The sequence below is a fragment of the Lepidochelys kempii genome, chromosome 7 (genome assembly GCF_965140285.1).
Source record: "Lepidochelys kempii isolate rLepKem1 chromosome 7, rLepKem1.hap1, whole genome shotgun sequence".
Taxonomy (NCBI): domain Eukaryota; kingdom Metazoa; phylum Chordata; order Testudines; family Cheloniidae; genus Lepidochelys; species Lepidochelys kempii.
In genome coordinates, this window is record NC_136386.1 from 82276193 (window position 1) to 82302062 (window position 25870).

At 41.0% G+C, this 25870-nt stretch overlaps 1 protein-coding gene across 1 annotated transcript in view; it reads left to right on the forward strand.

Moving 5' to 3' along the window:
* Positions 1-4436: 4436 nt before the first annotated feature.
* Positions 4437-25870, forward strand: part of TSPAN15 (tetraspanin 15) — a 38220-nt gene continuing 16786 nt past the window's right edge. Inside the window, exons 1-3 of the mRNA XM_073353513.2 lie at positions 4437-4637; positions 18525-18710; positions 21759-21833. Coding sequence (XP_073209614.1) covers positions 4542-4637; positions 18525-18710; positions 21759-21833 — 357 coding nt within the window. The 5' untranslated portion in view covers positions 4437-4541. The remainder of the gene's footprint in view (positions 4638-18524; positions 18711-21758; positions 21834-25870) is intronic.

The following is a 25870-nucleotide window of genomic DNA, read 5'->3' on the forward strand; positions in this document are numbered from 1 at the left end:
GTTTTGTTTTAACAAGTTTCATTTCGAGTTTGACTTTTTTACATAATATTATTTATACAAGATAAAAAAATTTGAAAAGTTGTTTCAAAACAAAATATCAAAGTATTTAATGCACAAAAATGTCAAGTTGAGATGTTTCAACACGGTTGAAACTATTTTTTTTTGTTTGTTTCTTCTGAAATGAAATTACAGCAAAATTAGGTCAATTTCACAAAGCATTTTGATTTAGACAGACCTGCATATTCTGACAGAATATGGTTCTGCTGAAGTTTCTCCAACCAACTCAGTTGTTGTTGTTATGTCTTTTAGGCTTAATATTTGGATAGTCAGCTTTATATTTGAGAACAGGATTCTTGTAAATAGTAATATTCTGTTTGCTTTGGAGAATGGAGAAAGCTGGCAAAATGGAGGAATAATGCAGTTTGTGTATTCGTGTACCCATGACTGGAAATAATTGTTATTGTTGAGCTGCTCAGCTGAGAAGCTTTGTTTTCTTTTGTTTTCCAGTTTTGTTTTAAAACGCTGATAAATTTCTTAGGAATAAGAATATTTAGCACATATGTAGGACTTTATATGTTCAAATATTTTATAAAGAATAACTAAATGGAACAGTAGGGGATTAAGAAAACAATAACAGTGGGCCAAGTTTCCTGTGACTTCAACTCAACCTATAGCTTTGTGGATGAATAGGGTTACCATCTTTGGTTATACAAATTCCTCGAGGTTTCATCACATGACATTATCTTTAATTAAAGATAGGTTTCAGAGTAGCAGCCATGTTAGTCTGTATCCGCAAAAAGAACAGGAGTGCCTGCCATCTTGATTATCACTACAAAAGTTTTTTTTCTCCTGCAGATAATAGCTCATCTTAATTAATTAGCCTCTTACAGTTTGTATGGCAACTTCCACCTTCCTGTATGTATATATGTATATCTTCTTACTATATGTTCCATTCTATGTATCCGATGAAGTGGGCTGTAGCCCATGAAAGCTTATGCTCTATTAAATTTGTTAGTCTCTAAGGTGCCACAAGTACTTCTGTTCTTTTTTTTAATTAAAGATTAATTTTTAATTCCTGGAGACTCCAGGACAATCCTGGAGGGTTGGCAACCCTATGTATGCAGCATTGCATGCACCAAAGTTCCTGTGTGCAGAATATGGAGATGTAAAACTCCCATTACCCAGAGTGATGAATGCTCAGAAGAAATAAGTGGAAGCTTTGGTTGGGTAAGGTGAGTATTCCAGCAGAGGATAGGTCCATCAGTGGCTATTAGCCAGGATGGGCACGGATGGTGTCCCTAATCTCTGTTTGCCAGAAGCTGGGAATGGGCGACAGGGGATGGATCACTTGATGATTCCATTCTGTTCATTCCCTCTGGGGAACCTGGCATTGGCCACTGTCAGAATGCGGGATACTGGGCTAGATTGACCTTTGGTCTGACCCAGTGTGATGTTGCACTCCATATGCTTTATGAAAATATGTTTATGAATGTGAATATAATGCAACTGGAATATGCTTTATGCAAAAGGTCTCTTGTAAGGTATCATTACAAAGCTTATGATCTACTGAGTGTGTTCATCCTATTTGTTTGCATGTATTATTTCTATGTCTGGAGTTAGGAGAATAAGATATAAACTTTTATTACTGATGTAAACGTATTAAGTGGAAGCCATTAAGGGTGCTTCAAAATCAATGAACAGTGAATGGCTCTTTTCAGAGTAACAGCCGTGTTAGTCTGTATTCGCAAAAAGAAAGGGAGTACTTGTGGCACCTTAGAGACTAACCAATTTATCTGGGCATAAACTTCCGTGAGCTACAGCTCACTTCAGAAGATGCATACTGTGGAAAATACAGAAGATATTTTTATACACACAGACCATGAAAAAATGGGTGTTTTTTACTACAAAAGGTTTTCTCTCCCCCCACCCCTCTCTCCTGCTGGTAATAGCTTATCTAAAGTGATCACTCTCCTTACAATGTGTATGATAATCAAGGTGGGCCATTTCCAGCACAAATCCAGGGTTTAACAAGAACGTCTGAGGAACGGGGGAGGAATAAACAAGGGGAAATAGGTTACTTTTTATAATGAACCAACCATTCCCAGTCACCTACTACAGGACAGGCCTAACAAAGAAAATAGCAGAATGCCACTAACCGTCACCTTCAGCCCCCAACTAAAACCCCTCCAACGCATTTTCAAGGATCTACAACCTATCCTGAAGGACGACCCAACACTCTCACAAATCTTGGGAGACAGGCCAGTCCTTGCCTACAGACAGCCCCCCAACCTGAAGCGAATACTCACCAGCAACCACATACCACACAACAGAGCCACTAACCCAGGAACCTATCCTTGCAACAAACCCTGTTGCCAACATATCTATTCAGGGGACACCATCACAGGGCCTAATAACATCAGCCACACTATCAGAGGCTCATTCACCTGCACATCTGCCAATGTGATATATGCCATCATGTGCCAGCAATGCCCCTTTGCCTTGTATATTGGTCAAACTGGACAGTCTCTATGTAAAAGAATAAATGGACACAAATCAGATGTCAAGAATTATAACATTCATAAACCAGTCGGAAAACACTTCAATCTCCCTGGTCACGCGATTACAGACATGAAACTTGCGATATTACAACAGAAAAACTTCAGAAACAGACTCCAAAGAGAGATTGCTGAATTGGAATTAATTTGCAAATTGGATACAATTAACTTAGGTTACTTTTTATAATGAATCAACCATTCCCAATCTCTATTCAAGCCTATTTCCCCTTGTTTATTCCTCCCCCCCCCCCTGCTGTTTCTCAGACGTTCTTGTTAAACCCTGGATTTGTGCTGGAAATGGCCCACCTTGATTATCATACACATTGTAAGGAGAGTGATCACTTTAGATAAGCTATCACCAGCAGGAGAGTGGGGTGGGAGGAGAGAAAACCTTTTGTAGTGATAAACACCCATTTTTTCATGGTCTGTGTGTATAAAAATATCTTCTGTATTTTCTACAGTATGCATCTTCTGAAGTGAGCTGTAGCTCACGGAAGTTTATGCCCAGATAAATTGGTTAGTCTCTAAGGTGCCACAAGTACTCCTTTTCTTTTTAGTGAATGGCTCTGTTTATGTGCAAACCTTCCTGTGTATGTGTGGGCCAACCCAGGAAGAATAGAGGCTGGGGTCCCACAGGACATGTGGCCATGTCACATGATACTGGAATCCATCTTAAATCTGATACTTTTCCATTTTGGAGGGGTGGGGACCCAGGAAGACAAAAGATTCCTGCCTGGTGCTAAAGCTATAAAAGAGGGTGGAACAGGACAAAAGGAGGCCAGTCATGAGAAATCCCCTGCTTACCATCTAAGATGTCTGCTGGAACTAACAAGGACTGTACCAGGGGAAAGAATTGGGTTCAGACTAGGAAGGAGTCTAGTCTATGAAAGTAGCTTATTGGAACATCTCTGAGGGTGAGATATTACCTGTAATCAGTTTCTTAATGTATTAGGCTTAGACTTGCATGTTTTTTTTATTTTGTTTGATGACTTACTTTGTTCTGTCTATTATTACTTGAAACCACTTAAATCCTAGGTTTTATACTTAATACAATCACTTTTGCTATTTAATAAACCCAGAGTAAGTGATTAATACCCAGGGGAGCAAACAGCTGTGCCTATCTCTCTGTCAGCATTGTAGATGATGGACAATTTATGAATTTACCTGTATAAGCTTTATACAGAGTAAAATGGATTTATTTGGGGTTTGGATCCCATTGGGAGCTGGGTGTCTGGGAGCTGGAGGCAGGTAACCTGCTAAACTGTTTTCATTTAAAGCCTGCAGCTTTGGGGGCCCTGGTCCAGACCCTTGGTCTGTGTTTGTAGCAGGCTGGCCCTGTCTGGCTCCAGGAGAAAGGGCTCTGAAGTCCCAAGCTGGCAGGGAAAACAGGATCAGAGGTCATTTTCTGCAGGTCAGGTGACAGTCCCAAGGGGCTCTCTGTGAGGGAACCCCACACACCCAGTGTGGTCATAATTATGTTCCTAACAGGGCCACAAAGAAATTAAAGGCAGTGTAAATTTGTACTCCTTTGGCAGGGAAGGGATGCTGTCAAACTCCAGGTCATGACTGAAGACACAGCCTGACTTAGAATCTTTAAGTTCTTGAAGGACTCGAGCTGTAACTCCTCAACTAGGAGCAGAAAGGCTCCGTGGTCAGAGCCCTGGGAGCCCGACTTGTCTGGTCGAATCGTTTGCTTTCCCAGCTTGCATGTAGGATGGATGGTTTGAAGTACGGGGCAGGCTTCTGTCCCCTCTACATTCTGCATTCTCCCCGCCAAGCGACACCCGCCGCCCCCCAACTCCGCGGCCCTCGCTCATCCCCCCCCGGGTCGTCCCCCGCCCCCAGCTGAGCGACAGCTCCCGCGCCGCTGCCACCCAGTGGTGCTGCCCGCGGCTGCGAGACTCCGCCGCCGGCTGGGTGCCGCTCGCGGGCTGCGCTGCAGGTGGCGGCGGGAGAAGCAGGAAGCGGGCCGGGCCGGGGAGCAGGATGGCGGCCGGGGACTCCGAGAACATCCGCTACTGTGCGCGCTTCTCCTACCTCTGCCTCAAGTTCACCCTCATCACCTACTCGACGCTCTTCTGGGTGAGCGCGGGCTGCGCGGGGGGCGGCCGAGGAGAGGCCCCGATCCCCGCTGCGAGCCGGCTGCGCGGGGGGGCTACGGTCACCGCCCTGCCCGGGGGCCGGGGAACAGCGCCCGCCTGGAGATGCTGCGCTGAGGCGAGCTGGCGCCGCGGTCGGTGCGGTCCTGGAGCCCAGCGCCCCCAGGCCGGGTGTGTGCTGGGGGGGGGGGAGGCACCGCTTCTCCGGCCCTGGCAGTGCGCCCGTGTGTCACACCAGCAAATACCCCCCTCAAGGGCGAGAGCTGCCCGCGCACTCCGCGGGGCAGAGTTGTTGTGTTGGGGTTTTTTGGGGCCGGGGGTGGGGGCGGACTCTCGAGTCCTCCTCAGCGTGGATGTGGGTTCCCGGCCGGGCGCACCCGGTGAAGTGCGTGAGAAGGCCAGGACCGTTTCCCCCTTGGGCAGGGCTCAGTGGATGGGCACATGGAAGAATTCTGTCCCTGAATGAGATCTCTGGCGTCAATGCACCGCGTGCCCTAGAAGGAAGCCTCTGGGGTGCAGTTTTGTGGTTGTCACTGCGTGATAATCAACTGGTTTTGGCACTTAGCGACTTCCAGAGGTGGAAGGGTGTGGCAGGTAGCATGAAAATCAGTTGTGTACGCTGACAACAAAACATTGCTTTATCACACTCAGATGGGAGTGAGAAAGCTAAGAGGGGGAAAGGCTTCAGCCGCTAGAGAACCAGTTGTTTTGTGTCTGATTAATGTAGGATGATTTCAATTTTAGGCTTGTGGGCTGTTCAGTGATATTTCACCTGCTCTGTTCTGTGCTTTTAAAAGAGGAACGTGCAATGTTGTTTGATGTCTTTTACTGATTTTCATAGGAAAGATAGTACAAACTCTCCGCTGTGTGGTATTTATACTATTGTGCAAAGCAGCAGACCGGCTCTCATAGTGCTGAAGAAAATTGTTCAGGCTTGTTAGGTGAAGAGAAAGTAGTCTAATAGAAAGAAAAGGAGGACTTGTGGCACCTTCGAGACTAACAAATTTATCTGAGCATAAGCTTTCATGAGCTACAGCTCACTTCATCGGATGCATGCAGTGGATCCGATGAAGTGAGCTGTAACTCACGAAAGCTTATGCTCAAATAAATTTGTTAGTCTCGAAGGTGCCACAAGTACTCCTTTTCTTTTTGCGGATATAGACTAACACGGCTGCTACTCTGAAACTAGTCTAATAGAGTTTCTGTTGAAAGAGACATCATCCAGGGTGTTACAGCCCAAATCTGACTTACATGTCTGTCCTTCTCAAAAATGGCAACTTCACCTTTGGTATGCATCCTGAGTTTGAAAACAATGACCAGTGGTGACACTCATTTAGCAAAAAAAAAAAAAATTAGCAAATTTCCATTTTCAGGGTATGAAGTTCTGTATTTACAGTAGAATCTGACAGACTGTTTTCTGTGCTGGGAACTGTCACATATGTTGACATTTCAGATTCCTAGATGAGATTTGTTTCTGTCTTTGTCTTCAAAAAGCTCCAAATTCAAGACTACTGCATTTCTTGTTTTGAAGATCTGATAATTTTTCCCTAGTAGGGATAGATGTTTAAAGTAAGGCTTTTTGTTTTTAAAGCGTGAGTTGGGAGAACATGTTACCTTGAGTTTCTGAGTCTTAATAGTGTAGTATCCTTTTAGGTTTTGTTTTGAAGAAAAACTACAATTTGACGAATGACTGAAAATCAGAACATAAAGCACATTGCCTTTAGTTCAGACTTTTTTGGGTATTAGGTATCTTTTAGCCTTTTTCATTTTATTATTTTTTCTGTTTTTAATAGAAAATTAACCTTTTCTCCTCCTTGGACTCCTAGTTTCACTCCAGCAACCATTCCATAAGTAGAACCTTCTGCAAAAAAAAGGTCAGGGCAACAATAATTATAGCCTTTCCACATTAGAATACTTGTCCTACTAATAACATTTTACTGATTTTGTTCTGTGTTCAAAGGGTTTCTAATAAATTGATTTATACACAAGTATGCCTTCTATTCTTAAACACCACATTATCTTTTTTTCTGTAAGCAAGCACACTTGTACCTCATTTACTTGTCTGCTCTTTCATTTGGCATGGTAAGCTTGTTCTGGTGTGGCATAACACACCACTTAGTAACAGAAAAGTCAACTCTGATATCACTGAGTACCTGTCCAGACCATAGTAGCTTTCAAACACCTTAAGAAACTTAGTCTTTATTTGTAATTCTTCGCTCCCTCCCCCCTGGATTTTCAACTAGGAAAATATGCTAAACTTGTTCCTCCTATCATATATCAAAATACATAAGGTACAGTCTAACACCATGGAATAGTTGTTAAAAGGAAATTAGATAGAATGTTTTGGTAATTAGAAATGTTAGTTCATAATAATGTTCGGGTGAACTAAGATTAGCTTATGTGAATGGAGTTTGCAAACATATAGTTTTCAAATCAATCCTGAAGAGACGGAATTTAAATTTCTATGTTAATGGAGAAAAGTTTATACACATTGTATCTTCCTTTAAATAACTCCTTGTCACCTCAGCACAGAGTCCAGGCAGGTTTTACCATGCCACCCCACCCTCAACAAAATGACTGTAAATGTTGCAAAAACGAAAAGAAGAAAAAACGATAAATAACAGACCTGCACATATAGAATTCCCAAGGCATCTATATTTTAGTGGTCCTTTCATTTTATTTATTTTAACCTTATTTATATCTAAATTCTTAACTCATTAATATATTAAGAAGGCAGTTTGCAACTTGAAAGTGGGACAGAGGCCACAATGAAAGAGCTGTTGGAGGAGGAAAGGATGGGGGCTGATGGCATTTATTCTTGCAGAGGGCTTCCTTTGTTAGTATAATTGTCTTCTTTCACAGCTTTAACATATGATGTATTGTTTGAAATATGTCGCAGGCTTGTTTTCCCTCTAAATTCTGCATTCTCCCAGTCAAGTGAAACAGATCTCCTTACTTGTCCAAATGTGTAATAAGTACCTAAGGCTGAATTCTTTTTTCTGTTATGCTGACACAATCCCATTGACTTCGGCGAGAGTAGAGTTTTGTTCTATATAGTGAACAACCGTTTTAACTTGTGAAGGAATTTCAGTATGTTATACTCACTTGCTTAAACCTTTATTCACTGTACTTAACTGCTCTATACTTTCCCTTTTGTTAGGGTTATATTTTGTTTTGTGCTTAGCACATTCACCTCCCATTTACTTCCATTAGTTTCTGTGGGCAGTACCCTCTTAAGTACACTTGCAAAGCAGCCAGAAAGCTGGCCTACTGGGGCAACTGGAAATTCCTCTGGTGTCAGAGTTTTGCTAACCTGCAATAGGGGTCAAATCACCTGCTGGAAGTCTCAGCATACAATTGAGGCAAAGGTTATATAAAGCTACCTTTACCCCTTCTTTCTCCTGGTAATTGCCAGAATTACTGTTCTCGTAATATTTTTTAACTCTTAACATTAATGATTTTTTGCAATAATGGGTCAGGGCTGGAGCATTTAATTAAAGAGTAAGTATGAAATTTGTAAATTGTAAGACTTTTTTTTCTTAATTTGTGGGTTTGATCAAGCAAATGGGTCTCTCAAAATCTAATCCTGTTGCTTGCGACATGCGCATTTTACAGATTTTCTGAGACACATCTGTTTGATTAAACTAATTTTTGCTCCTGTCAACGTTATTGAAGATGCACAAAGAAGAATAAAAGTAGTCTGAAAAAACTTGTTTAGACTGTCAGAATGAATACATTTGTTGCAAGGTCCTGTCACTGCTATGGTTTCAACTGTGCATCTAGAACTCTCTTCAAAAACTGCTGACTTTTCTAGACAATTGATTTCCAACACTTCCAGCTAATCAGGTAGTAGCATAATTTATCTCTCCAATGTGAAGAGGTATTTATGTTATGCTAGCCATAATAACATTATCAATTCTCTTCTCCCCCAAGGCCTGCATCCTAGGTTGGCCTGTAGTAAGGTTTGTAACAATAGTGGGTGTGATGAGAACATAAAGCATTTTACAACACTGTTAGACTGTAATTGAGTTTTGAAATTCATGTCAAACACCAATACAACCTTAATGCAGACAAGATCTTAGTCACTGATACAGTTTCAAAAAGCTGTTTTTCCAGAGGTTCTATCCATAATTATGTTTTAAATAAAACCCATTTCCCCCTCCAAGGTTTCAAGATGAAAATAACTAGTGCTGATAGTCACAGAATTACTTGACACACTTAAACTTTTATATGTGAATTAAATAGTAAATTTAGTGCTGGGACTAGTAGTTAAAAAACTACTTTTTCTTCCACTTGGGAAAGTGACTCCACTCTTTCCCACACACAGAAAAATACAGAGGATGTCCCTATCCTTTGGTGATACATATCCAGTTAATACAAACAAGGCCAAATCACTTCTGGTGTGAATAAAATATGATTTGCCAAATTTAAATTCAGTTGTGAAGGGACAGGATGCAAAATATACATAAGTCTATTTTATCTACAGCCTTGTCTACACCACCAAGTTTTGTTGCCAAAACTGCCCTTTGTCGACCAAAACAGTGAGTGCATACACACTGCGAGGTGACTTTTGTCGGGAAAAATGCCCAGATTTGGTGACAAAATTCATCCATCCTCATGAGAGAGTTATGTCTTTTTCCTCTACATTTTTGTCGACAAAGTGCCAGTGTAGACACCAGGCTTGATTTCATCACTTTAATTGGCCGCCAGGAGGTGTCCCACAAAGCCCATCCTGACCGCTGTGGTCAGCAGTTTGAACTCCACTGCCCTGCAGCCAGGAAAACAACCATCCTCCCATCCCTCTTAGAAGCCCCGAGAATTTTTGAAATTCCATTTCCTGCTGGCTCGGCATGGAGAAGTCTCATCACATCTTCCCAGGTGACCTTTGCGAGTTATCGCACCAAACGCTCTCCTGCTTGGACCACTGCGGAGCTGTTGGATCTGCTCAGTATATGGGGAGAGGAGGTTGTGCAGTCCCAGCTGTGCTTGAGCCGTAGGAATTGGGATACCTGTGGGCAGATTTCTTGAGGCTTGTGCAAAAAGGGCTATGATCGGGACATGCTGCAGTGCAGAGTGAAGATCAAGGAGTTGAGGTAGGAATAACATAAGGCGAGGGAGGCAAACCATCGCTCAGATGTTTCACCTAAGACCTGCCTCTTCTATAAGGAGCTGGATGCTATCCTCAGTGGCAACCTCAACTCCATTGCTAAGAGCCCCATGGATACTTTGGCAGGCCTGTAGGCAGCGGAAAGAGGACCTAACCTGGAGGACGAAGTTATTGATGAAGAGGTGGAGTTAGACGAGGATGTGCACCTCCTGGCAGGGTTGCCCGGTGGGGCAGGCAGCCAGGAACTGTTCTCCTCTCCAGTGGTGTCTAGCCAGTCTCAGCGGTCGCTCTCCAGGGAGCAAGAAGCAGAAGATGAGACACCTGGTAAGTGGCTGTGGCTTGTGTAATCCGGAGGTGGGTTCAGGATATAGTAATGTGGGAGGCTGGCTGTGTTTCTGTGAGCTGGACATTTCCTTGTGTAGCTAATCAGTATAGTGGAACCAGGTGTTGATGCACGCTGAGATCTCACGAGAATCCTCCAGAGAGATCTCCAGGAAAGTTTCCTGGAGGTACTCGGTAATCCTCTGCTGAAGGTTCCTTGGCAGAGCTGCTTTGTTCCTTCCTCCATTGTAGGAAACTTTCCTGCGCCATTCGGCAACCACTTTTGCAGGGACCAAAGCGGCAGACAGGCGAGTAGCATAGGGAGCAGGGCAAAAGCCATGAGCATGGAGTAGATGTACCCTCATTTCCCTGCTTACCCTTAGTGACATGTCTGCTAGAATGATCCCCGCCTGTGAAAAGTGTGGGAGAATTTTAGAATTTGTCCCTAGAATGCTGCACCATGAACCTTGCAAAGAGTGTGTGCTCTTTTCCCCATGTGGAGCACTCCCGCCCACCCCAGCCAACACTCACCATACTTTGGCTGTTCGCAGAGATGTGTGCCTGGCTAGGGTCAGTAAAAAAGTGATGGCAATGTTGCAAAAGGTATATTTAACCAAAATGTTTCAATGCTGTGTGTGAATTTAACAATCCCGCTTTTATGCATTGTCTCCTGTGCTTCGCCAGATGTGGCCTTCAGGAACACCCCATGCACCCCAGCCGAGCATCTCCACCACGCAAGAAAGCGCCCAAGATGCAGCAAAGAAGACATGTTCTGGGAGGTCCTGCAGTGCTCCAATGCAGAAAAAAGGGAACACAAGGAGTACTGGGAAGCCGAACGGCAGGACAGAAAAGAGAATCACCCATTTGTTAAGGACAGAACTGAGCGGATGATTAAAGTAATGGAGGAGCAAATGCAGATGCTGAAGTCCTTAATAATGCTGCAGACTGAGCAGACCAGTGCTCCACCTCCACTGCAGAACATTCAGAACTCTTTTCCATGCCTCCCCAAACTCCGCCCACACAATCTTTTCCACTCTCTGGGACTTCTCGATTTTCCCTTCACTCCACCCCCTTCGACAACTTTCACAATGATAGCTGGACCTACACACAGTTGTGAAAGTGTGTCCTTCTCTGGTTCCTCCTTTCCCACCAAGCATCTATGGGTTTGTGTGTGCTGATTCTTGTGCAATAAAAGCCAAGTTTTATAATGGTAAATCATCTTTATTTGTTTCCTACAAATTGAGATAGCAGGCTCTACCAATACATGAACTGGCAGTTTAATCACTTCCTTACTGGAATATAAGGCCCCAAATGTCACCGTTGCCCCCTAGAAAACTATATGTAATGTAACATTGAAGCACCTCTGACAGAGATGTGTTACTGGTGTGCATTGTCAAAGTGCTGCCTCAAAGCCTCCCTGATTCAAATAACCCCACTCTGGGCTCCTCTGACAGCCCTGGTATCTGGCTGCTCAAAATCAAGCAGCCAAGCAGTCTGCCTCAACACTCTACCCCTGAGCAAACCTTTCACCCTTAGCTTCACAGAGATTATGCAACATACAGCACATGGCTATGACCATGAGAATATTATCCTCAGTGAGGTCTAATCTGCCATAAAGGCATCACCAGTGTGTCTTTAATCCGCCACAGACACAATCAGCTGTCATCCGGCACCTACTAAGCCTGTTGAACCAATCCTTACTGCTGTCCAGGTGTCCCATGTAAGGTTTTATGAGCCATGGCTGTAAGGGATATGCAGGATCCCCCAGGATCTCTATGGGCATTTCAGCATCCCCCACTGTAATCTTCTGGTTTGGAAAGAAAGTGCCCGCTTGAAGCTTTCTGTACAGGCCAGTGTTCCTGAAGATGCAAGCGTCATGCACCGTTCCAGAGCACCCTGCATTAATGTCAATGAAACACCCACAAGTGCTTGTAACACCATGGAGAAGTACCCCTTCCTATTAACATATTCTGTCGCAAGGTGGTGTGGTGCCAAAATGGGAATATGTGTGCCATCTATCACCGCTCCACCCTTAGGGAAACCCATTTCTGCAAAGCCACCCGCTATTTCATGCACATTTCCAAGAATCACAGTCCAGGACGCGATTTATTGCCCTGCACACTTGCATTAATGCAGCGCCAACCATCGACTTCCCCACTCGAAACTGATTCTCAACCGACCGGAAGCAGTATGAAGTCACCAGCTTCCACACAGTGATTGCCACGTGCTTCTCTACCGAGAGGGCAGCTTTCATTCTGGTGTCCTTGTGCCGCAGATCTGGAGTGAGCTCTGCACACAGTTCCAGGAAGGTGGCTTTCTGCATCCGAAAGTTCTGTAGTCATTGCTCCTCATCCCATATCTGCATGACAATATGATCCCACCATTCAGTGCTTGCTTCCCGAGCCCAGAAGCGACGATCTACCCTATGCACTTGCTCTATGAATGCCAAAAGCAATCTAAAGTTGCTCCTATCCATATCACGCAGAATGTTGGGTGCCTGCGAGTCTTCCTCAGTTAAGAACTTCACGATGAACTCCACTGCCATCCGCGAAGTCTTCATGACAGTTAACAGAGCATAGGCGAACAGGGCAGGATCCATCCCTTCTCACAAAGATGTCAGGATGCACAGCAAAGAAGGGCCGTTTCAAAAATGCAGCAAAAAAAAGCCAGAAGACCCTGGAGTGCTGGGACAGAAAGCAACGCATCATGGGACATTTAGCCCTGTCCCAAAATGCGCTGTGATCTGCAGTGATTTGCTGGTTATGATTTTACCATTTGTATGCATGTATCGTTTTTGTATTTGAAGTTATAAGTACTGACTCTATACCTGGATTTCAAAGGTTTGCTCCTCAGGGAACATCCACAAGGTAGTTAGCCAGCACATCTTGGAGGTACTATTCAAATTGAGTGGCCCATCAAAAGAACATTTAACTGACAATGAACCATGGGAGATGCCTATTACACTTAGTGGAATTTCCTGCAATGACTAAGTGAAATGCATGGACATGTGACTTGTCCATGTGACTCCAACCACCATCTTCTTATTGTACTTTTCCACAGTAAGAACTATGGGATTCTCTCCACATGGCAGAAGATATCAAAGGCTCTGGAAACACCTCCGTTTTGCCTCTTTTCTGCTCCAGCCTCTGGACTATGAACTTACATTAATGGAAGCATTCTAACCAAGGAATTGAGGACCTTCCAATGATCTGAAAGCAGCCAGAGACTTGACGTAAGCCAGCAGTTTATTCCATCACTGCTATGAGCCTGAACCAAGAACTTTGCAATTATTGTATGTATTTGATTCCTTTAACTACTTTTAACTCTCACCTTTCTTTCTTTCTTTTTATGAATTAACCTTTAGATTTTAGATACTAAAGGATTGGCATCAGCATGATTTTTGGGTAAGATCTGGGCTATATAGTGACCTGGGTGTGTGGCTGGTCCTTTTATTTGATGAGACTGGTTGTAAAGAACCACTCACCTTTAAATCCAGTGTTTTTAGTGGTGATATAAGAACTGGAATGTCTAAGGAAATGCTTTTATGACTTCTTGTTAGCCAGTTTGGTGAAACAGAAGTTTACTTTCGTTTCTAGTTTGGTATATCCTATGGGGGATTAGCCATCAGTCTGGGGGTGTGTCTACCCTATTTCTCATCAGTTTTTCCTGAATTTGGCATCCTCAGTTGTGGCCCAGTGCTCACACTGTCGATGATGGTGCCCCCACTGTGGACGCGATCTGCTGACAGAGGGAGCAAGTGTGAACATGAAATTGCGATTTTTATTATGTCGACTTTTGGGTGTCATTTTGTTGACACAAATTGGTAGTGTAGACATAGTCTATGTGTGGTTTGGATTTCTGCAGCATCTGGAAGGAGGAGAAGAATCAACACTGGCCGAAAAGGGTAAGTTGGGAGGGGTTAAAGTTCTTTCCCAAACTGTTGCCTCTTGGTTGAGGCAAAGCAATGATGCTGGGTTTTTTAGCCATCTAGGCTGTGAGTTTTTGTTTTTTAATGGTTTGCCAATAGAAATAATGAGTACAGTAATAAAGCTGGTTTATTATGCACATTTTACAAAAAATTATTCCAACTGTGTGTAAGAGAAGTGCACACGAGGACAAGTTTATTCAAGTAATGGTATTGCTGGGCAGAGGGGTAACTATATTGTCAACTTCATACTTTTTAATGTAGGATTTAAAAAAATTTCATGTTTTAAAAATGTACAAGTAAATATAAACATAACCCACATGCACAAGGATTATAATAAAGTATCTATTCTTTCTTTAGGAATTCCCTCTGCTAAAAGAAAGCCTTTATACAGTATGGAATATGTGTGTATTGCATGATGGTATAGTATAAATGTTTTATTAGCATGATTGTGGGAAGGTTGCATTACTCCTGAATAGCAAAGCTACAAATGAGTGCCAATAAATGCTTTATACCTCCCACATTTCTATATGTATTGTTTTGTAGAATAACTATTTTAGAAATATTCTAGTGAATTTTTATAAATTTTATTGGCACCAAGTTTTGTAACTGTCTACCTGTCAAGTGCCACTATTTTGAAGTGCGAAATGTTGGAGCCTTCCAGAAGTAGAAGTTCTTGCTGCATGTCCTGTTGGGAAGCTCGGACTATCCCTATAGTTTGCATTTCAAGTCTTGATGAGTCATGAGATATCACATCTTAAACCTGTCATTTTTCCAACACTGAATAGTGTCCGTTCTGCTTCTCAGGCAGGCCAGTGTAATCTTTTGGGGAATGGGAAGAAAGGAGACATAGTTGTGGTATGTTGATTTAATAGAGGAAAATAACTGAAACTGCTCCTAAATTTGGAATATCTAAAGTAGTCTTGGAGGAGATGGATGGGCAGAGTGCAGGATTAAGTGGACAAAAGTGCATTTTGTCATATGGCCCTGCAGTTTATTAGTTAGGTATCATCACCAGATATGCAAAATTTGTGTGTGGAGCATATGTTCCTACTTCCAGACAAAAGTCTTTAAGAAGATGTGGTTAGGTTTGCAAATATGGATCAATAACTCAAGGGACAAATCTTTCAACAGAATTTTTTAGTGTTAAAATAACAAACTTCTGAAAACCTGGGAATTCAAATGTAAGTTTCCACAAAGAAACTTAACTCTGACTTTATATCCCCACCACCATACATGCCCTCTCTATAAGATATATACTTGCTGGACAAGTATTTCAGCTACTAGACAAATCAAATCCTCAAATCTTGATGGTTTGGCTACAAATGCTGACAGTTGAGGACATCTTAAACACCGTATATTGTACTTTAGTGTCTTGAGTGCAGTTGCTTACCGTAGTGCGCAGTAAGTTCTACCAACTGTACCTTTCCTAGCAGAGTACACTTGGTGTAACTGCAAGTCTATAGTAGGTTTAAATTATCTGCAGTAGTAGGGAGCTTGAACAGTGTATAGTAAAGGGTTGTAACGTTTACAATTTCTAAGCTATCAGAGTGCAAACATACACCTGAAACTTGTTTTTCAGCTCTTACAATGTATACATTTCAAGAGATTATTGTGGACAGATTTCTTATTTTCTTTTTAAACAAATTAATTCCAAACAAGAAACATTGTATACCAGATTTCACTCTGGAGTAGATTTTATTGTTGAGATTTAAGTTCCTGAAAGTTGGAGTTTGTAATGGAAAAACTGACACAGTCCTAACTGTGGTGGCTGTAAGAGGCTTTGATATAGCAGAGTGTAAAGCAGGCATTTGAAATCATGACAGATCTGAAGGTGCTGATTTAATCAAATTCAGATTTAGACCTGTACAACAGCAGCAGCGTGTAACAGAAAAAGTCGTTCTGTTTCTGGGCAGTAACACTAGGAACTTTATTGGCTTAATAGTGAGTGTATCTATTCTTCAAAGGGCACGTTTTTAACTTTTTATTGCAAATCATTTCACTGCATATTTATTTTTACGGTCTTGGATAGGAAGATCTAACACACAAATTAATATAAAACTTTAAGCCAAGTAAGGAATATAGGGCTGTAAGGCTAGCTAAACCCAGATGTATATATTTTATCACAAAAAGGTATTCTCTAGACATTTATCAGTTATATTAATATACATGCTGTAATAGCCGAAAAGCCTGCAATTTATCCATTAAGTTGGTACTCAAGATTTTTGATAAAACAAACTGTTTAAGGAGTGAACTTGAAAAATCATATACAATAGTATTCCACTGATGAGAGACAGATTTTAAATAAGCACAGGACTAATCCATTTGTGTGTTCTGTTATTGGCTTTTAGCAAACTATTTTCCCCATCTCAGAGTTCTTTGTAAACTGCAAAGCATTATTCAGTATCAACATTTTTAGAATAAGATTAAAATGCTACATTACATAATAATTCTTTTAAAATTAGTGGACTTTACAAATCTACTATTACACAATTGCTATTATAAGGTTTATTGAAGATTCTTTGGGTTGTTTGCCAATGTTCCTAAGTTTCATACCAGCTAGAGAAATATGAATTGTTATGATAAATAATATAATTTATAACTGATAATTCAAAACATTTTGCTTTTTAAAAGCTAAACTAACATTAGAGATCAGCCTTTTAAAGATGTAAAACCAGTTAAAAATAGGTACAGTAGAAAAGGGCTTGTAATGTAAATAGTAAAGTTGAATAAGCGCTGTCTGTCTTTTCTCTTCTGTGATTCATAATCTCCCTTATACAAAAGGCATTCTGAATTGAAGGAAGGGTGTTAGCCTGAATTCAGTCTTATTTAGTTATTTAATGGTTGAATTCAACGAGACAGCGATTAGTGTTAATGCACAAAGAGAAAAAGACACTAATATCAAGTACACCATCTATAGAAGTGTTGTGTGGGTGAAATTTGCTATGGCAGCAAAAGGATCAAGAACTTGCAAAGCTCTTGGAAGTTGCATAGTATTACTGGCTATGTCTACGCTACAGACTTTACCGCGAGCACAGAAGCTGCACCGCGGTAAGGTCTCCTGCATAGCCGCTCTTTGCCAGTTAGAGAGAGCTCTCCCGTTGGCATAATTAAACCACCCCCAATGTCTGGCAGTAGCTATGTTGGAGGAAGATCGCCTCCCTCCGACATAGCGCTGTCCACAAAAGGCACTTATGTCTGTCAGGGGAGTGGTTTTTCACACCCCTGGCTGACAAAAGTTTTACTGACAAAAGTGCTAGTGTAGGCATAGCCTAACAAGAGTAATAGAAGCTGTGACCAAATACATGTGTCCATAGCTAATATGAGTCCAAATGCAATCATCTTGTGGACTGAATTGTAGAGAATTTGAATTGGCAGGTTGAAATAGCCATACAAGAGCAGAATAACAAGTCTAATATTTTTTTCCTGAAAGCTTTCATTTATGATGGAAAATTGCTCATCTTGGCAAAATTGAATTATTAGAGTAACAGTCATGCCTGTAGTTTAAAGATACTTAAGTTTGACTCTTTCCAACTATAATAAAACTTTCTCCTGTTTTTGACTGTCTAATCCCAAATTTTATTTTGGGATAGCTAAGAAAATCCACTATATTAAATGTGCCAGGGAAAATGTTTGAAAGAAATGTGAAGTCCTCTAGAACTGTTGCTCATCCTCTGTTTAACATGAAGTAATATATAGACTTTTTTTGCAATACTGACATAGAAGCAGGAAGATCTGGTCTACCAGGAACATAAAATTCTCTCTTCAAATTCTGTTGGAGGAGGGAAGGAAAAAAGGCAGGTTGGTAAAACTTGAACATGGACTAAGCCCGTGTACATCTTATGCAGAGTTTTGCTAAGTGGAAAAGTGCCTATGTGACTGTTCTTGTCAAAATGTGGAGCTATGAGACTGGCTCCCAAAACAGTATTGTTTGTCAGAGGTGGCCAAGATTTATCCGATTAAGTGGAAAATGAGAAGTAGCCTTTGCACTGAAAGATAATTGAAACTGGATGATGCTTAACCAAATATTAGTCCTGGCTGTCCTAGAAAATCCTTCTTTGTATTGAGCCTGAGCATGCACTGTAGAAGTCAGTGGGAGTTTGGTTACTGATGTCAGTGGAGTATCTATAGGTCCAGTATCTATAGTAAACTTTTTTAATCAACTTTTCTTAAAAAATTTTTTGGCATGAAGTGGTGTGCAAATGATTAACTATGTACAGGGTCACTTTGAACTTATTTGCTTGCCGTGTACTTTAATGTTGGGGTCTGTACAAAGAGAACATTATACAAGTTAAATTTAGAAGCCAGTACTTTTAATTTTTTTCCTTAACCTAGTGCTTGGTAATTGTAGAAGTAAACGATTTGTAATTCATTCCAAAGCAATTAGTGACAATATTTGTATATGACAAGAAGTGACAAAAACAAATTTAATACAATTCATCAAATAACATCTCTGTATTTAAGGTAAATATTATTTGAAAAAACAATAACACCTGCTTTTCTTTTTTTCATTGCAGTTGATAGGAGCACTTGTTCTTGCTGTTGGAATTTATGCAGAAGTTGAAAGACAGAAGTATAAAACCCTTGAAAGTGCCTTTCTAGCCCCAGCAATTATTTTAATACTCTTGGGCATTGTAATGTTTCTTGTATCATTTGTGGGTGTATTGGCTTCTTTAAGGGACAATATATGCCTTCTTCAAGCAGTAAGTACTCTAGTTTTTTACTGTCTTTTATAGTTTTTGTATTTTTTGATATTACTTGAGCTCAACCTCCCTAATCATTGCGTCATCTATCTTTAATGGAAAAACACAGTATTTTTTCCTCTCCTTCAATTAAATAATAGAGAGAAACTATGTAAAGCAAGGCTGGTACACACAACTTTAGAAGCAATACAATAAAATCACTTTTCTTACTTTTAATTAAATATTATAAAATCCTTTATGTTGATCTGATCTTACAAATATTTCATTGCACAGGTATCTTTGTAATGAATCATCTGGATTATTATTTAATATGTACAAGTGGGATTTTCACAAGTGCTCAGCATTGGCCCAGCTCTGCTCCCACTGAGATCATTATTGACTTCTGTGGGACCAGAGTTCAGCCAGTGCTGAGCACGTCTGAAAATCTCATCTGATGTGTGCATAGCGCCATAAGTGAACAAATGATGAATAAATAAAAATGTCAAATATTGAGAGGTTAGATTGTTTACTTATAAGTAGAATTAATATTATAAATACTTGTAATATTTTCTAATTAGTAGTAAGGTAATAAGATTCACATTATCATAGTATCTGATCTCACTTTATATGCCTTGAGATTAGAAATGTACCAAACTGCATCTTCTAAAAACAAAGAGCTTATTCTTTGCAGCCCTTTGTAGCAAAAAACCGAGCTTCTCTCAAGGGATCTATGTCAGTTGAAAGTTGTAAATAAACAGTTTTAAGAGATTCCAAGGCTTACAGCTAGAGAAAAGCTAAATAAAGGGATACCATGTATCTCACTTTAAAAGCCAGTGAATGCCCAGTGATATCTAATTCTAGAGGGTTCACCACTATGAATGCCCTACCTCAAACTTGTGTGAGCTTCACCCTTGAAAGAGATAGCTGAAGCATTCTTTCTATGTGTTGTTGATATAACAGCACCTAGGAGGAGAGTCAGTCTTTGATGAGATAACTGGGACCTAGAGAAGTAAGGGCTTTATAGATAATAACCCCAATCATGAATAGGCAGTCAAAATGGATTGCACTGACTGAAGCATACAAATACCCTTCAAAGTTAGCCCCAGGTACACTGTGTGTGGCATTTGTGTAGCCTAATGATAACAAAGGCATGTATTGTGGTGAGGACTGCATTTGAGAGGAAATGGCACAATCTCTCGGCCAGTTGAAAATGAAAGAAAAAATATCTGGCCACTGCTACTATTTGAGAACAGAGAAGAGTAGAACCTTGAAACTGTGAACCACTTTGATAGATGGATTTTGCAGCAATTCTCAAATTGTGGGTTGGGACCCCAAAGTGGGTTGCAGCTCTGTTGTAATGGGGTTGCTAGGGCTGGCTTAGACTTGCTGGGGCCTGGGGCCAAAGCCCAAGGGCTTCAGCCCTGGGTGGCGGGGCTCAGGTTACAGGCCCCCTGCCTGGGGCTGAAGCCCTTGGACTTCAGCTTTGGCCTCTCCACACAGGGCGGTAGGACGCGGGCTTTAGTCCCCCACCTGGGGTGGCGGGGCTCAGGCGAGCTCAGGCTTCTATCCCCCCTCCTGGGGTCATGTAGTAATTTTTGTTGTCAGAAGGGGGTCGCGGTGCAATTAAGTTTGAGAGCTGCTGGGTTAAGGCATCAAACTGAGAGGGTTGTTGTCAAAAGAAGCATTTTGAGGAGATGGCAGACTCAGACTGAATCTAAACAAGTTGGTTCTCATCCAAATCTCTGTCTACCATTCACTGGGGAAAGCAGGGGGCATGGTTCTGGGGGGTACATTGAAAAGGAGATGTACAAATGTGTATTCAGAATATTGATGGCATTGTAGCACATAGCTCCTCAAAGCTGAGACCCCTGAGGAGGAAACAGCAGTAACCTAGCACTTCTCTGCTATTTCTGTGAAAGAATGAGTGTAGCTATTTGAGGGCAATTCCATTCATCCCTGCAGAGTTCTGTGGTCTCAAACTTAAGTTATAAACATAAATTACAATAAATATAAACATAATTTTTATTCACCTGCCAAATTTTATTTAAGGAATAGTTAAATGTGATACATAATGTAGGCTAAAATCATGGGTGGTTACGATTTTAAAAAGTACACTGGAAATTGACAGATACCGTACAGATACAGATAAAACTGCTGAGAATCTGAGGTTGAATGATTATAGTCTCTAATTGCACACAGTATTGCTTACCGTTCTATGGTAGGAAAGTTTACCATTCTTGCTGCTGTTCATGGTGCTTCTTTCTTAGACTAATTCTGTCTCCAGCAGAGGAAAGGACTTTAATGTGCAGTAGTTCCAGGTCGTTCACAACATTCTGAATAAGCTCAGTTTATTAATGTGGGCAGTCTGCAGTGTTTACTTCTGGGCCTTGTTTACCCTTGGTATGTGTTTGTGTTCACAAGTGACAAACTGTATCTTCCTGGTTGGGGGTTGGGAGAGGAAGGAGTAGGTCAGTAGCAGGAAGTACAAACATTTCCAGTGCTCTATCAACGTAGTACAGCACTAGTTTTTGCCCCCATGTTTTTGAAAAAGGGAAGTGTGGTGGTAGTTAACATCTGACCCTCTTAAAGTGCTCTCACTTTGCTATCAAATGTACTAAGTCCCAGATTTGACTGACTTTGAATACTACTGATCTTTTCGGGAAGCACAAAACCATAATGTTCCGTGTTTTTTAGCAATTCATTAATATGCTATTCCAAGAGCTATGATGCTGATATAAAGAGAGGGGAAGAGGTGTTTTGGCATGATAAATGCAATGCAAGTCTTAAAAAAGCTTTTAAATTTCAATTCAGTTGAAAAATTTTCAGTGTTGCCAAATGGAAAAAGGTACAATTAGCAATGTGGGGAAAGGGATCTCTCAAACCACAAACAGTTTATATTTTAACCTTGATTTTTCCTGTTGTCTTTCAAAAGTACTTTGAGATTTAGAAAATTGTTCAGTATGTTGGAGGTTAAAGATTCCTGACTTAAAGCAGAATAATTGAAGGAATAACTGAGGAAATTTGAGCCTAAGCTTATTTAGGATATTTTTTTGCAATTACATTTTGCAGTTTATGTACATCCTTGGCATTTGTCTCTTCATTGAACTGGTCGGTGGAGTTGTGGCACTGATCTTCAGAAATCAGGTGAGCAAAAATTAGTTAACATTACTAAGGAGTAAAAATGTAATGTGCAATATGCAAATGTGTGGCTACACTGTTTAGAGGGTAAAAGTATGTAAATTGTCATCTGAACACTAAAAAGTGAGGGACTAAAGAAAGGTACTGGTTTAAATTTTTTTTTCAAATTAGTAGAAAAAAAGGAATTGTCATAACTTGTGCAACTGATTTTGAGACTGAAGAATAAGGGAAAAGGTTATCTGTGTAACCCATTAGTAAGGATCTGCAATATGTGCAGAACTGGTTTGCAAAAGCTTTCTGTGTTGTGAAATGCTTTTCTTCATTTTACTTCCCATGTCCTACCCTTTGTTGCTCTCTGAAAATTTCAGCTGCCTAGGGAGACTTGGGCACTTTTGGGTGAACAATCTGTTTTGCATTTTCACCTTATTCGTGTATATTAGTACAGTAGTGCTTACATTATCTCAGTTCTGTTACTAGGTTGGAGTATGTTTCCTTCAATAACCAAACTACTTTGCTCGGACAGACTAGATCAACCAAATACTTTGCATATTGATTAAATTAAAAAATGGACTGATTAATCTACATGTGTGTGGGTAATCTACATGTGTGTGGGCAGATAGGTCATAGATGACTCTTTTCTGTTAAAGCTTTAGGACATAAATGTATATGCCATGTTAAGTAGCAGAAGCCTATACACATTAATTTTTATTTTTTCTATTTTTCTATTGGCAAAATCAGTAAGAACATTCAAAAGGAACAAAGGAGCAAAAAATAAATGGCCACCCCCCCAGTGTCCTACATCTGTCTCTTCTAAAGAAAGTGTTCTTATGGATAGCTTTAAAACACATAATTTTTAAACGATAAATCTTGCCATTTTACTTCTCACCGTTGTATTGAAAGAAGCTTTCCCTTTCCCATCACTGCTCTTTCCACTTGATGCTACAGCGAAGTTCTGAAATTGAATGGTAACATCAAGAGATGGGTTATCTTCACTTTTAAAAATTATATTTAACAGTGACCGTAACATATACTTAACATTGTGCAAATTATTCTTCTAAATTTCACTTAAAGTGAGAAACTAGACATCAGAATGGAACCCATCAAATGTGTTTACACTGTATTAGAATCAAAATGAATGGACATTATAGTAAATAGAAGATTTGGTTCATGGTAAATAAAATATCTGGAATTCAATTTTCTGTTTTTTGAGTGTGGGGGAAGGGTTACTATTGATTTTCATAAAGAAAAGGTTCCAAATGATCATTCCTCTAACTCTCCCCTCACAACTTTATTTCTATTGGCTTAATTGGCTGTCTCAGCAAGGAGATTAATAACTGAAGGGATCTGGGGGCTGTACTACCCTCTTTTAGGGTTGGCGGAGAGCTTGGTGCTAATGGTTTATGGATAAGGAAATGATCTGTATTCAGTGATGCACTGAATAAAAATGCTGGTGTTTTGCATAAGCCACTTCCCTCTGAAAGCTGAAAAGTTAAGTTGCTTTTCTTTGAGTCATACTTACTGTAAGAAATATCTCATTATGGCATTTGTTTACCATCTTTTATCTTTAATAACAGAGAAAGTATCAGTTATGTATTTATTTTTCATGCAGTTATTGTGTACAACCTGTCCCCATTATTCTAGTGTCTAGGTGATGTTTGAAATTGTTATAACAATTTCATTTTTATGGGGCCATTTGTGTATTCTCTAGGGGATTCTGGTTGTTCATCGAGATTTGGCATCTTTTTTTTTTCATGTTCATTTTACAGTTTAATTGTGGTTTGAAAAATATCATGTAACACTGAAATGTACATCCTTCTTTTTTAAAACAGAGGCTATGTATTGTCCTTGAGCTTCTGACATAAAGGATGATTCCATGGAGTACTGACTTGCTTCTTCAGCTTAGTGTTCTTTCTTGTTCTTGAACAAGTATATTTTATACTTCCTGAAAGTAACAAGTACATTTTATATTTATTGCTACTGATTCTCTAGATGGCAGCATCAAGCTGCACCAGACTTCATTAGCTCTGAGTTTCCCATGGGATAGCCAAAATTGAGAATTTGACTAAGCACAAGTAGCATCCTTTCTGGTATCTAATTAGCCAGACTATTGGTTCAATTTGATCAAGAAAGAAAACCATCATGAACATGGAAATATGAAAGTTTGGTGGTGTGTAGATGTAAGATATACATCTCTTCTAGAAAAGCATCTTCTTCTCTTCTCTTCCTACTTCTATTTGCCTGTGGAAGGTTGTTTTATTATTTCCTTTTGTGCAGCAGAAATGAATTCATTAGGGCAGCAGCACAATGGCTCTTGCATGCAAGTCTCCGCCATTAAGATACACCAGTTGGATCTCAACCTTCTGAAACATTATCAAATATAACTAAGATGGAGAATCTTTATTCCCTCCCTCCCTTAGCAAATATCTGCAGACTTTTACAGATGTCAAATGAGCCCTCTCCTTTGCCTTTCTAGCCAAGGGTTGAGCAATTACATTTAACTAGAAGAGAAATAGATGAGGGCTTCAGAAGGGAAAATGAGATTCCCAGAATGACAGAGGTAAGATGACCACTGGATCATCCTTTGGGGAATAAGGCATGGTCTGTATTACGAAGGTAGATTGACATAAGATGTCTTGCGTTGATCTAATTGTGCATGTGTCTACACTTAAATTTGTCTTCCTCTGATCTATGCACCCTGTTATGGCTATGCAGTAACACCACCTCCCCAAGCAGTGCTGAGTCTTGTTCGATGTACTGGGGTCGACACAGCATGTGTGTAGATGCTGTGTTACTTATGTTGACCCTAACTGTCCTCCAGCAACTGTCCCACAATGCCCAGCGCTGACTGCTCTCATCACATTTGTGAACTCCACTGCCCAAGGGACATGGAGACCAGAAGACCTCTCCACCCGTAAAACCCCACAAATTTTTGAAATGCCTTTTCCTGATTGTTCAGCTTGGCGAGCACACATGTTGGCTCTACATTGTTGGGTGCAAGTGCCCAGCTGTCCATGCCGGCTACATATTCCAGGCATACTCTGGCCTGGAGTAGACTGGAGATATTGGATCTCTTGGGACTGTGGGGAGAAGAGGCTGTGCAGGCACAGGTATGGACCAGCCACAGAAATGTCGATATCTGCAAGCAGATTGCAAGGAGGATCAGCAACAGTACTGTGTGAAAGTGAAGTATCTGCGGCAGGCATACCAGAAGGCCAGGGAGGCCAACAGTCTATCTGATGCTGAGCCACAGACCTGCCCTTTATACAATGAGTTGCATGCCATACTTGGTGGAGACCTCACCACAGCCCTGCAGACCACTGTGGATACCTGTGAACAGCAAGGATGATGATGATAAGGATGGGGGAAATGCAACCAGGGGGTCCAGCTATGCCGTGAGCCAGGACCTTTTTGAGATTCCACTTGCAGTCCAGTCAGTCATGGCAGCTGAGCCCAGGTCAAGGGGAAGGAAACTGAAGTATGTTTATAAATGTATTTCTCCTTTCAATGATGTACTGATGACACCCCCAACTTAGCAGGACACAGCCAGTGATTTACTGATGCTGGAAGAAGCATTGGTACAACAAACAGTGATAGCGTTGTTATCTGCTTTTCATCCCCCTATAGAGTTATGTGGTGGGGGCCATACAGAGCACTTTGTGTGTGTACACAGGAATTTCCCTTGAATCCTCCTGAGAGAGATCGCTGAAACTTTCATTGAGGTACTCTGCAATCCTCTCCTGAAGGTTTCTGTGAATGGCAGCCTTATTTCTTCCTCTGCGGTACGATGCTTTCCCACGCCAGTCGGCGATAACTTTGGCATGCACCATTGCAGTAAATAGGCTAGTGGCTTATGGACCCATGCAGGACGCCGGCTGCAGCTGTGTTCTCTGTACTTTTGTTACCCTCAGGGGGGAGATATCAGTTAAAATGACCACCGCCTGTGAAAATGGTGCCAGTTTTCAGTGCCATTGCTCTTTACTTATAGTCTCATGCAATCAAGCAATTTCCTTCTCATTTCCCTCACCCCGGTGGCCGATACTCAC